The sequence below is a fragment of the Calypte anna genome, chromosome 4A (genome assembly GCF_003957555.1).
Source record: "Calypte anna isolate BGI_N300 chromosome 4A, bCalAnn1_v1.p, whole genome shotgun sequence".
NCBI classification, from domain to species: Eukaryota; Metazoa; Chordata; class Aves; order Apodiformes; family Trochilidae; genus Calypte; species Calypte anna.
The window spans coordinates 20,760,268-20,772,726 of record NC_044248.1 but is presented as its reverse complement, the minus strand read 5'-3'; the positions used below and the strand labels follow the sequence as shown (position 1 = coordinate 20,772,726).

At 40.9% G+C, this 12,459-nt stretch overlaps 1 protein-coding gene across 1 annotated transcript; it reads left to right on the top strand.

The window, feature by feature from the left end:
* Positions 1–366: 366 nt before the first annotated feature.
* FRG1 (FSHD region gene 1) lies at positions 367–9,751 on the top strand. Its single transcript, XM_008491846.2, has 9 exons — positions 367–473; positions 997–1,064; positions 2,621–2,743; positions 3,694–3,751; positions 3,927–4,041; positions 4,459–4,563; positions 5,335–5,426; positions 6,686–6,796; positions 7,599–9,751. The coding sequence occupies exons 1-9, from the start codon at positions 412–414 to the stop codon at positions 7,633–7,635; spliced, it is 771 nt and encodes a 256-aa protein (XP_008490068.1). The 5' UTR covers positions 367–411; the 3' UTR covers positions 7,636–9,751.
* Positions 9,752–12,459: the final 2,708 nt, after the last annotated feature.

The following is a 12,459-nucleotide window of genomic DNA, read 5'->3' as shown; positions in this document are numbered from 1 at the left end:
CAGGCCCAAGGGCTCTGTTTCGTGTCCATGCTATCGGCTTTTTCACGCCCGGAGGAGCGGGATTGCCCCGCACGCCGGAGCGCAGCCCCTCAGCTCCTCACTGCTCAGCGCCAGAGCAACCGCTGGAGCCACGCAGACTCATGAGGGGAAGCCACAGGGCCACACGCTCATAAACTTTAAACTTCTCTTGTCTTATTTGTTCCCTCAAATCCTGTCTCCAGGTCCCCCCACCTGCAACTCAGCACTACCGCAGCCTTCTCCGCCGCACAGCGCAGGCGCCCCACAGCGCGGCCCTGCGCGCAAGCTACGGAGGTAGCGCAACGAAAGCGGATGAATGTTGTCGCTCCAGGGCTTCCGTCCGCTGGGCGGTGCGTAGCGGGGTGTGGCCTTCCGCGCTTGCCGTAGCCCGAGATGGCGGAGTATTCCTGCGTGAAATCCACCAAGCTCGTCCTCAAAGGGGCGAAGGAGAAAAGGTGAGGAGTGGGACAGCCCCGGGCCTTCCCCCTGCCTGCCTTCCCCCTGCCTGCCTTCCCCCTGCCTTCCGCCTGCCTTCCGCCTGCCTTCCGCCTGCCTTCCGCCTGCCTTCCGCCTGCCTTCCGCCTGCCTTCCGCCTGCCTTCCGCCTGCCTTCCCCCTGCCTTCCCCCTGCCTTCCCCCTGCCTTCCCCCTGCCTTCCCCCTGCCTTCCCCCTGCCTTCCCCCTGCCTTCCCCCTGCCTTCCCCCTGCGCCAGACGCTGCCGCCGCGGGTTCGGTGTTGCCTCCGCTCCTCAGCGGGGCTCCCACCGCTAAGTTTTGCGCCAGAGGCTGGGCTGGGATCGGGCCGGGCGTGGGTACGCTGAGCTGGGCAGGAAAGGGCAGGGGGTTTCGGGTGGTCAGCCCCTCGGTCCCGGCTGGGAGCCACTCGTGTAGGGCCTGGGAGCGAAGCCGTGTGAGGGAGGTGGCAGTGGAGGGGCCACTCCAGAGGCACGTTAATACTTCTGTGCATTTCCCTTTGCAGCAAGAAAAAACACAAGGCGAAGAAAAGGAAAAGGGAAGAGGATGCGGCAGAACAGCTTGATATTGTTGGTGAGCTGCTTTCCGGGAGTTATGTGGCACTGTGCGAACTACAGGGGACAGCAGATGCTGGAGAGATTGTTGTAGGATTTTGTAAGTGAAGTGTAGGCTCTGTAGAGATTTGTAACCACTTCTCACCATGTGCTATTTGTATGTCATGACCTTAGACTCTCAATGAAACTTCTGACAGGGATAGGATGGATTTTTGACATATAATTTTTTTTAGCAAAAGTATGTTCTTAAATAATTTCAAGATACTTCTCAGCCTGGATCTCCCCATGCTATTACTTTGAAAAACTGGTGGCTGGCTCACTTGTGCATTTTGTTCTTACTCTGCCACTAGTTATAGTCTGACTGAGTTCTTTAGTTAAGGTTCAATTGAACCTTAAGGTTCAAACCTTCAATTCTTTCAAAAGATAAAGAGTCTTGGTTAGTTTGTGTATTTGTTTTTACTTTGATGTGTTTGCTTGACTGCTATGATTTGTTGATGTTAGATTTGCTACTGCTAATTGAAACTGAAGACAAAAATGTTAACTAGGAACAAAATAATATGGTTGCTTTTTTCCTTTTCCTAAAGAAAGGATCACACTACGGTCATGAGCAGTAGCTTGACAGATTAGTGCCTTTCAGGGCTGGCCTGTCCTTGCCTCATCACAGTTCACAAACAAAATCAGCTTAAAAATTACTGCAAAGTCAGGAGGGAACTTGTTCCTGTGTTAAGTCAGATTTTGATATATGAGAAAGTGGGGTTCTATGTCTTGCACTAGAAGAATGTTTCACATATTCTATAGTCTTTAGCCACATTTCCAAAAAATGGGAGAATTTGGAAAATTGATAGATTGATCTGTCAGCCCTAACTCTACAGGACAAAGCAATAAGCTCCATATATTTTGTAAATATAGGGGAGGATTATTTCTGCTCAAGGCAGATTGGCTTCTCAGATTTATGATGTAGAAAAAATATATTGTATTTAAGCTAATTGAGTATAGTTGTTACCTTAATCAGGTAAAAAATGTTTGTAAGACCATATACCAGGGAAAAACTTCACTGTGTAAAAAGAAAAAAAAAAAAGCCATAATTATAATTCAAGTGTGTAAGTAGGCCTGCCTCTGACTTGGGTAGAGTTTGAGCCCAACAAACATCCAAACACTTATTGCCTTGAACAACTGAAGTCTAAGGATTGCAGCTCACATTTTAACAGCAAGATGAGATTGTTTTTCTGTTTGTCTTGTGCTAGAGAATCCAATTGGATGTGACACTAAAACTGCAGGAGGCTGGTCTAGAAAAAAACCCAAAATGTTTGCAAGGTGTATCAGCTGAGTGGGTCAATATGTACCACTGTGTACCCACAGAAAGGAGGGATGAAGCACAGGGATCTGTGACTAGGGACAGCAGGGTGGGTAGAACAGCAGGACTTCAGTAAGTTGGCTCTCTAGTATATAATAATGCACAAAGAACCTGAGATAGCAGTTGAAACTTTAGATTTTCAAATCTCAGAGAAGATGTAGAAATAGCATCTCCTGAACTATTGTGATTACTCTGTTAACTGTCATGGTTTTGCATTTTAGGAAACTGGTGGGCTGTCAGTAATTTTGGTGAAATTACAGGAACTATAGCTATAGAAATGGATAAAGGAGCTTACATCCATGCCCTTGACAATGGCTTGTTTACACTTGGAGCACCACATAAAGGTTGGTATCAAGAAATCTGGAAATCTGGAAGTTTTAGTAATGAAAGGAATAAAAATAGCATCACTTGAAGGCAGACAGTTTTACAGCTGGAAGCACTTTATTACATGTAAGCCATAATCCTATTTATGGCATGCAGATGACTTAAACCTAATGATTGCCAATCAGTTTCACTTGCCTGGTGTCTTGCTGTGTTATTTGTACAATAACTGAACTGCCTTGGGAGTGATCACCTCCTAAAGGCCACTGACTGGATAAAAAGCAGTATAACTTTCATTAAGTCCTATTAAAACTTAATGGTGTCAGCAGAAGACTCAGACTCGAGGCAGATGAATGTCAAGGCTTATTGCTGCATCCTCCTCTTCCTCCAGTTGTTCTGTTGCTGCACAAGTAGACTGCTATTAGTGGTGGGATAATTAGCAAGTTCTTACTTTGAATTTGAGAGTCCTCAGTCAGAGAGGGTCTGTCCCAGAACCCTCACAGGGTTTTGCTTCCAGTTTGAGATCAGAGCAATGATAGCAAAATTATCTCATTTTGGTTCTGAAGGGTGGGTGAGGCTAGTAGCTTTGAGGATACCATTTGTATTTCCCCAGATGAACCATAATATATTTTCTTCTGAGAAAAAAAAAAAAGACTATTACACAGAGATTAAGGTTTTCAAAACCTGGAAAATTACAAAACATTCTCAACAGTAAAGTTTTTTACATTGGGATTGTCTTTATATTGTGTCTTGTTTTAAGCAGTGCAAGTATATGAGCATAAATGTGCACCTGCGTTTCTTTTTTAGAAGTGAATACTCAAAGTTTTTTTTAAGAAATTAAGTATTGCTTAATACTTTTATAGTATTTTGCAATGGCTGTTGTTTAATTCTTTTTGAAGCTGCAGTATTACGAGCTAAAAATGTGGTATGTTTAATACTTCTCACCTAACAAATGTGGAAATTCCTTCCTCAGATGATGAAGGCCCTAGTCCTCCTGAACAATTTACAGCAGTAAAGTTGTCTGATACAAGGTAATGACTGTAACAAAATGTTACAAGTTTTGACACTTGTTATCTTTGTCCCAGGTGTGTTTATGTGTTTTAATATCCTCTTGAAGTAAATTGCTTATCAATAATGCATGTGTGGTGTGTTGCATATTGTGAATTGCTTGCATTAAAAACGTTTTTCTTGCATTTTCTCTTTGAGGATTGCTCTGAAGTCAGGCTATGGCAAATACCTGGGAATAAATTCAGATGGACTTGTTATTGGCCGTTCAGATGCAATAGGTGCAAGAGAGCAATGGGAACCTGTATTCCAAGATGTAAGCTGATTAACATAATCCATTTGATGATCCTAGCATTTGACTGTACTTTGAGTCAACCTATAATGATGTTCCTTGTGCACTAAAGGCCTTTTGCAGTCTCTTCCATGTTTTGACTTAATATTCTGTTTTCCCAACTGCAATGCAATTTACTATGGGCAGAAGTTTTTAGAGTACTTTAATTTACTGTGTTTTGGCAGCTATAAGATGCTTAAAAATAAGAAGCCAGCAAGTCAACTGAAAAGTTATTGAGTTGTCCATGTAAATAACAGAACGCATTTACAGCATTTTCTGTTTTCTGGTGTATTGTAGAGGATAGATGCAAAATCAAGTATCCAAGTAAAATCAGGTATCAAGCAAAATCAAGTATTATACAGAAATTCTTTACACTAACAATTTGTGATGTTGTTTCTGCAGAAGAAAATGGCATTATTAGCAGCAAACAGCCGTTTTATTAGGTGCAATGAAGAGGGAGACATAGAAGCCAAAAGCAAAACTGCAGGGGAAGAGGAAATGATAAAGGTAATTTGTAACTTCTACTCTTAATACAGAATTGCCACAGATACTCAAACAACCAGATTTCTGTGTACTACAATTTACTCTTAATGCAGTTATAATTGTTTCTATAAGCTGCCGAGTGATTTGGACACAAGAAAGGCAAATTAGCTCCAGGAATTGATAAAATGAGATACTTGCAGTAGAAATAGGAAGCTATTTTAGCACTACAGAAGGGCAAGATGCTCAGGGGTGAGACCATCAGTGTGATTATTTTTTTTTTCCAGATAGTTCTGAATAACTTGGTATGGAAGAAATTAATTATAACTGAAACAGGGACAGAAAATCATTTACCCAAATTATGCAGAAGTGGAGATCTTTTAAGAGAATGTAAATTAATATCTTGGCTTCATCTGGGTCTGGAAAATATACATGTGCCTCCAAATAGAGGGAGGTGTCTACTAGTCCGAGCAATAACATTAAGTCAATCTCTAAAAAAGACATTTTATCCCCACTGGAAATAAGAACTATAATGGTGCTGCTTTGAGATGAAGGCAATTATGTCTTACAGTAGTAGCAAAGATTATGCTCAATATTTCCCACACTTCTGGCAGCTTGTGCATGTATTCAGTTGTCTCCAGTTGTGAATTAATACAAAAAAAAAAAAGCTGTGAAGGTAAAAAGTTAACTGCCATTGGTTCAGTTATGATGTATTGTTGCCTTTAACCTGTTGTCATTTTTTAAAAACAGGCATTTTCTGCTTTGCTTTGCTGTTCTTTTTCTTTTCTCAATGACTAGATTCGTACTTGTGCTGAAAGAGAGGCTAAGAAGAAAGATGATGTTCCACAAGAAGACAAAGGAAATGTTAAACAGTGTGAAATCAATTATGTGTACGTATTTTAGAGCTTTTAATGGGCTCAGGTACTGTTTTCACCTCTCTTTTGGGGCCGCCTTTGGTGGAAGTGTCAGGCTTCCACCCAGCCTTTCACTCGATTTCCCTTCAGCAGGACAAGGGAAGAAAACATGGTGAGAAAGCTCATGGGGTTGAGAGACAGAGAGACTGCATACCAGTTAACTATTATGTGCAAAACAGACTCAGCTTAGGAAAAATTAATTACATTTGTTTACTTTGTTTACTTTGTTTTCTCTTCTCCTTTGCCTGCATGGCATTTTGCCCCTATTTTAAACAAGTTTTCATAGAGGTGCCATCACCATTGCTTAGAGACTGAGCAGAGTCCTGCATCGAGTGCATTGTGGGACTCGCTGTGTCCAACAGTGTGCAGCCCCTTTACTCACAGAGGCTTTTACCTGCAGCTCCCCCACTACCAGCACCTTGACACCTACATGCACTGCTCTTCTGTTCCCTGACTTGACCCCACCTGGAGTACTGCACCCAGTTCTGGAGCCCTGTGTAGAGGAGGGACATGGATGTGCGGGAGGGTGTCCAGAGGGTGTCTCCTGTGAGGACAGAATGAGAGATTTGGGGTTATTCAGTCTGTAGAGGAGAAAAGCTCTGAGGAGACCTTATTGTAGCTTCCAGTATCTGAAAGGGGCCCACAAGAAACCTGGTGAGGGACTTTTTAGGATGTCAGGTACTGATAGGACTGGGGGGAATGGATTCAAACTAGAGGAGGGTAGATTTAGGTTAGATGTTAGGAAGAAGTTCTTCACCGTGAGGGTGGTGAGACACTGGAACAGGTTGCCCGGAGAGCTGATGGAAGCCCCATCCCTGGAAGTTTAAGGCCAAGCTGGACAGGGCTCTGAGCAACCTGATCTAGTGGGAGGTGTCCCTGCCCATGGCAGGGGGTTGGAGATAGGTGATCTGACAGGTCCCTTCCAACCCTGAAAATTCTATGATTCTATGACTTTTCATGCTAGTAGTTGAGGAGTGGGCTCTTAAGAACTTGAGTCCACAGTGTGCTGATCATATAAGGGCTCATTCCTGCTCAACTCTAGCTCGGGAGAAAAAATGTTCACCTGCAGAAGTCTTAATGAAGTATTTGGTGCTCTGATGGTTTGCTCTGATGGATTTTATTAGGCCAGTTGTCTAATGCGTAGTGGAACTTTAGATTCTTACCACAGCTGTTGTTTCAGTAAAACACAAAACTTTAAAGAAGTTAACACTTTGCACATTTTTCCCCCCTTACAGAAAGAAATTCCAAAGTTTTCAAGACAAAAAGCTTAAAATAAGCAAAGAAGACACAAAAGCCCTCAGAAAAGCCAGGAAAGAAGGCACTTTTCATGAAATGCTTCTGGACAGGTACTTCAGAGTACATGAAATAATGTATTGATTTAAAAACCACTGGGAGATGGAATTACAGTAAACCTTAAGTACAAGAGAGCTAGTTTTCAGAGACGAGGTGTTGGCATTTCCTCTTCAGTCAGCATTCTGCCTGAGTTCTGGGGTTGATTTATTTGTTGTTGTTCTGACTTTTCACTTCTTCAGCTGAAGTTTGCAGGTTTGCATTTGCCCAGACATGAATTATTTTGGAAATCATTAACTAGGTTGTTCAGTTTGTTTAGGACAGAGGAGCAATTCTTAACACTTTCAATACCTGTGGCACTAGGGCGTTTAGGAGGGAAAGCTGCATTTTGAAACCAAGTAGTATATATTAAAAACACTTCTCAGGTTATCTAGTGGGAATACTTTACTCCTCCCCACTAAGTTGAGACTATTGAAATTTCCTTGAATATTTAAAATATTTTTATGGGTATACAGTATTTGCATTAAGTCAGTAAAGTGAGAACACTCCCTGGGCCATTACAGGCTGTGTGTCAGTTTCAAATCACACTGATTCTGAATTGCATTTCTCAGAGTGAATGAAACACAATTCATTATGATATGGAGCAGAAGACATGGGTTACTTTAGGCATTGCAGTTCCAGCTCCTTAAGAAAATTTCAGATTTGTTAATTGTTTTCTTAGGCTTTTATATGTGCTTTGAAGTAAAGCATAAGGAAAATTGCTTTCAGTGCTTCCTTAATGCTTTGAAGCAGACCAAATATGATTACATCTGTGTTTTCCCTTAATCTAAATCTTGTTTCATTACTCTTTCCATGTAGGAGAGCAAAAGTGAAAGCAGATAGATACTGCAAGTGACAACCAGCGGGTCCATTTTCTTCTGCATCTTTGATGATAGGCTCAAGCTGAAAGCAAGAGTAAAATGTTTTGTAATTATTTCTTATTGAAGACATTTTGCTGATGTTTTTATTACATTATTTTTAAAGGATCACCGAAGAGCTAATAATTAAGCATCAAAGTCAAGTCATCTATCAGTAGTAAATACTATTAAGTTTACTCTAAAACTACATGCTGTTGAAACAGTGAGGTAATTAATAGAAAAGAATCTTCCAAGGTTAGTGAAAAGAAGCTGAACGTAGAGGTGGGGCAGAAGACATTATGGGCAGAAGGGAACAGTGCTGAAGTTCAAAAGAAAAATATGGGTAACACACTGAACTCTTAATAAATATGTAACTGTATTGAACAGGAAGAAATAATTAAAAATACTCAGCCAGATCCTGAGTAGGACATCTGTGGAGGCATTCTACACTGCATCAGGTGAGGTCTGGGCCAGAATATTCAGGCTTCATAAAGCAGACCCATTGTTCAAGTTGGTAAGTGGCATAATTGTTATGCTGGAAAACAAAAGTGCTGAGAAGGCACAAGAGCCCTATTACAAATGAAAATGTGGGTGCTTCATAAGAAAAGGTGATGGCTCTTTTTTGTTAGCAGGCAGCTTATTTTGCAAAAGGGAAAAATTGATTTTTGCAATTTTGTTTCTCTACAGCATGGACTTTGTTTAATAAAACAGCAGAGGTCACCTTTTTAATGTCACAGTATAATATGCATTCCTGCTATCTTGTATAAAATATGGTTGTCTGTGTCTGTTCTGATTACCAAGAAGCTTTTCAGTAACATCTCCATGGGAACTACCTCAGTCAGAAAATTGCTCACTCTTTACACAGCTTCTCTAATCTGCTTCATACAGGCTACCTGCTAGCACTATTGAGGATTTTTATGGTAATAATGTGAGTTGTCTCTGTGGAGCTTCAAGCTGTGAATTTGAAGTGCACACATAGTTCAAAACTGTAAGCTCATGCAAGATAATGACATGTCTAAAAAGAGCATAAAAACAGACTAATAGAGTCTAGTGAGTAATGGCAATTTATATTGGTCTAATTTCATTGGCAGTTTGTCTTGAAGAAGCACCATGAAGAATTTAGGTATGTCATAACTGTTTAAACTCTCTCTTGACTTTTCATGTGAGCATGCAAACAAGTGCCAGCTGGTTAGGGAAGGATAGCTGAGGTTAACAATAAAAGCATTTATTTTTCAAGGAATTTATAAAAATGTGGGTATAGCCCATACAGATTTTATGCAGCCAAAAGAAGAAACTCCACTGGCTGGGCACATCGAGGCTGTAACACAGGGATTCTTAGAACTCATTTGTTCCCAGAGAAGCAAACAGATCTAAATGTTTCTTTGATGGCATTTTTAAACAATCCATACCTAGCTCTGTCCCACTGAGTATAGACACTTGCCAAAGGGCTTTTTTCCTCTAAGGCAATAGAATTTTTGTTTCATACCATCTAAACCTAGTATTTATGTAACACCTATTTTACATGAATAGGCACACTCCTTTTCCATTCACTTCATCCACACACTCCTTGAATAAAGAGCTGTTACGAAGTGAATGCCTTTTCTTCCTACTTTAGCTTTTTCTGGTGAGGGAGATACTAAATGAGAAATCAAAATGCCCCCTTTGGGGAGCTGTTTTGGACAACTATGTTGGGACTGTTGTGCTTGTAACTTTATATGAACAAATTCTTGGAGACCTTCCTAACATTCCAACTTCTCCATAAGATTTTTTTATGTCAGTGCTGGTAGAAGTTATAGCAATGCTGAGAAATTAAAGGTAAACTCTACACTGAATGAATAATAATAATTTTTAAAATAAATTATCAGATGAGAATTTTGCCCTTAGTTTTCAGACATACAAAAAAACTACCAGTAGCTGTGTTTTCTGAACTTCTAGAGAACTGCCTTTTCTCCCATATCTCTTATGACTTATCTCATTACTATTTCAGGAAATAAGGTTAACCAAAATGTTATGGTATCAGATGGTCATGTAAACTGATCAATGCTGGGAATGTCAGCATGTTTGTAGTGAAGAATGCATTAAAACATTTTCATAAAAACCCTATTATTAGCAAAACTTTTTTTGTATTTTTGTTTTGTAAGGAACTCTGGAATTGTTAAAACTTCCTCACACTTCAATAATTATAAAATCTTATTAATGGTAACACATGAATATTTGGCTTGTGTTAAGGGATTGGCTCTGCAAAAAAAGTACCATGTACCAGTGGTAAGCTATTTGCTGTAAGTGAATAAAGGCCATATTTTGAGTTCCTCTCTTGTTGGAGAAGATGTATTGTTCATGCCCAGGAAGTCTGACAGAAGCATGAGTGCTGAATTTGTGAGAAGAAGGCTAAAAGCTAGGAATAAATAGATGATTGGTGACAAACCCTCCTGGCCAGTCTGAGGAATTCTTCTATGAAGATGCATCACAGCTGTGGGCTGTGCCATCACAGCTAAAAAATGGAACTCATTTTTTCCCCAAAACTCCTCAGTTTTGTCTGGGACCAGGCATTAGGGCTTATTAAGTAGTTCTGGTTGTAGGTGCCACCACACTGTATGTCCCTCCCTAGAAATGTGAGCAACCTAATGCACAACCATTGCAACATCACGAACCTGGAAGTGGCCTGCTGCCAACTGCTGCTGGGAAAGAGGAGCAGGCTGTGGGCCACAGTAATGTTTTACTGGGCTATTCATTGCAGGGGACTGGCAGGGGAATTCCTTGTTCCCTTTTGGAAAAAAGGATATTGTAGTAGCAACAGGGTTGTCTTCAGTGTTGGGCAACCAATTGTGTTGGACTAATGATCTATTATATTCTTACTGAAAAAATGTGTCCTGAAATAACACAGAAGCAGAGGCCTGGGGAATTCACTGGAATTTTAGTCCCAGGAGAAGAAAATGAAAAGTATGACAAGATAGTGAAAGTCACTATGCATCTTATACTGTTGCTGCATGGGTTGGGAAACATTCATGGCTTATTCCTGGTATTACTATGTCCTGACAGAAGTGTAAGCACATAGAACTCTACTCAGTGAGTGGTAATACAGTACTGGATAAATGATTAAGAGAAAGCAAAAAGGTGGACAGGTATTGGCAGCACCAGCTGTCAGGGCAGTTAAGGAGTAAACTGCACATCTTTGCAGCTTTTTTCTCCTGATGTAACTTGGATCTAACTTGAGAGGAAACCTAGACAACAAAATAGACAACCTGAAGTACTGGTGTGAACCCTGGAGGTAAGGCTTTCTGATAGCAACACAGCAGAATAGCCATAGTCAGAGAAATGCAGGTACTGGAGGATGTTAACTATTTTTTTAACTTTAGAATAGCTTCACTGGTGAAGGAGCTAAACTAAAAGTACAAAGAAACTTCAAAAATTAAGTTGTGAATGCATACCACATGAGCATCATTTTGTATTCAGAGCATTCTGAAAGAGTTGGTCAGTTCCTAAGTTACTGTGTATTTTCAGCTGTTAAAAATGTCATAAAGATAGTAAAGCAACTATAAACTGTCTGCGCCAGAAACAAAATCTGAGCAAAAGGGGCTGTAGGTATTTAGAAAACAACAGTACTAACTTAATGTGGCTATTTCTTACCATAGACCATAACATTATATTCAGGTACCTGCAAGAAAACACCAAATTATTTTACTACAGGTATTTGATATCTTTTTTTTTTTTTAAATGGCTGGTCTCTATAGAAACTGCCTGGTACCCTATTTGTGATAGACACTCCCTTTAAAATCTTTTTTCCATTATGCTGTAATTTTTCTTATTTCTTAAATCCCCCGATTGATTATGTATCTTTTTCCACCAGTGCTTAATACCTTTCTGCCTTCAGTCTCAAAAGCTCCGTGCAATTCCAAGCTTATGTTCTGAGCCAATTCCTTCCTACACACTGCTGCACACCCTCCCTTTGCCAAAGTCTTTCATGCCTTACAATGCATTTCTTTTATCCTTTCCTCTTTCTTAATTCCTGCAATGCCATACAGCTTTACAATCAACCATTTGCCAAGGACATTCGTGTCGTTTTCTTGCCACCCCCGGTTTGTTTTATGAGAAAGTCAACTTGCACTGTCAACTCAGGGAAATCCTAAAAGATTATTTCTTCCTTTCTGTGTGCCCAGAAATCTGACACATCTCAGGAGCTGTATAAAGCACAAAACAAAAACTAAAATACTAGCACCCTAGGTGGTTTTTAGTATTTACTGGTGGTGCTTCCAACAACTTATTGCTAACATACAGACCCATTGTATGTCCATCTGCTCACACTGAGGTTACAACCTTTTTATTGTAAGCTCCTTGGAGCATGCACCATGATGCCGGCTTGTACTGGATGTTACAACAAATGTGTAGTTTGTGCAATTTGTGAATAAGTAATAGACAACGTGGCTGTCAGAACTTACACCCTGCATTTCTCACTGCATCGGATGGCACCTCCAGTCGCCTGTTTCCTGCACACTGAAGCAAAGGTGGAGAAAACTCTCTTCTTCCTAAACAAGGCACCTGCTCCGCGTCGCTCATTACCAGACACCCTGCCTCAAGCCTGCCCGTGACACGGAGCCATTAAAAATCACATTTATGAAGCGAAAACCGGCGGCGCGGGTTTTGCTCTTCAGCGTCGCCTCAGAGAGGCGATTTTGTTTTCCGATTTTTCTCGCGAGGAACTCCCTCTTTTGCAAGTATGACTGAAAGTCAATACTTCTGCTTTATTAAAAATAAACGCGAAGGTCTCGGCGGCGACCGTAAGGCCTCGGCTGTGGCGGCAGGGCCAGGGCGGTGGCAGCAGGCCC

Bases quoted from the DNA above. Each gene is read 5' to 3' on its own strand.
- FRG1 (XM_008491846.2), top strand. From the start codon at position 412: ATGGCGGAGTATTCCTGCGTGAAATCCACCAAGCTCGTCCTCAAAGGG. The intron at 474-996 runs GTGAGGAGTGGG...TTCCCTTTGCAG, and splicing joins AAAGGGGCGAAGGAGAAAAG to CAAGAAAAAACACAAGGCGA. The intron at 1,065-2,620 runs GTGAGCTGCTTT...TTTGCATTTTAG, and splicing joins AGAACAGCTTGATATTGTTG to GAAACTGGTGGGCTGTCAGT.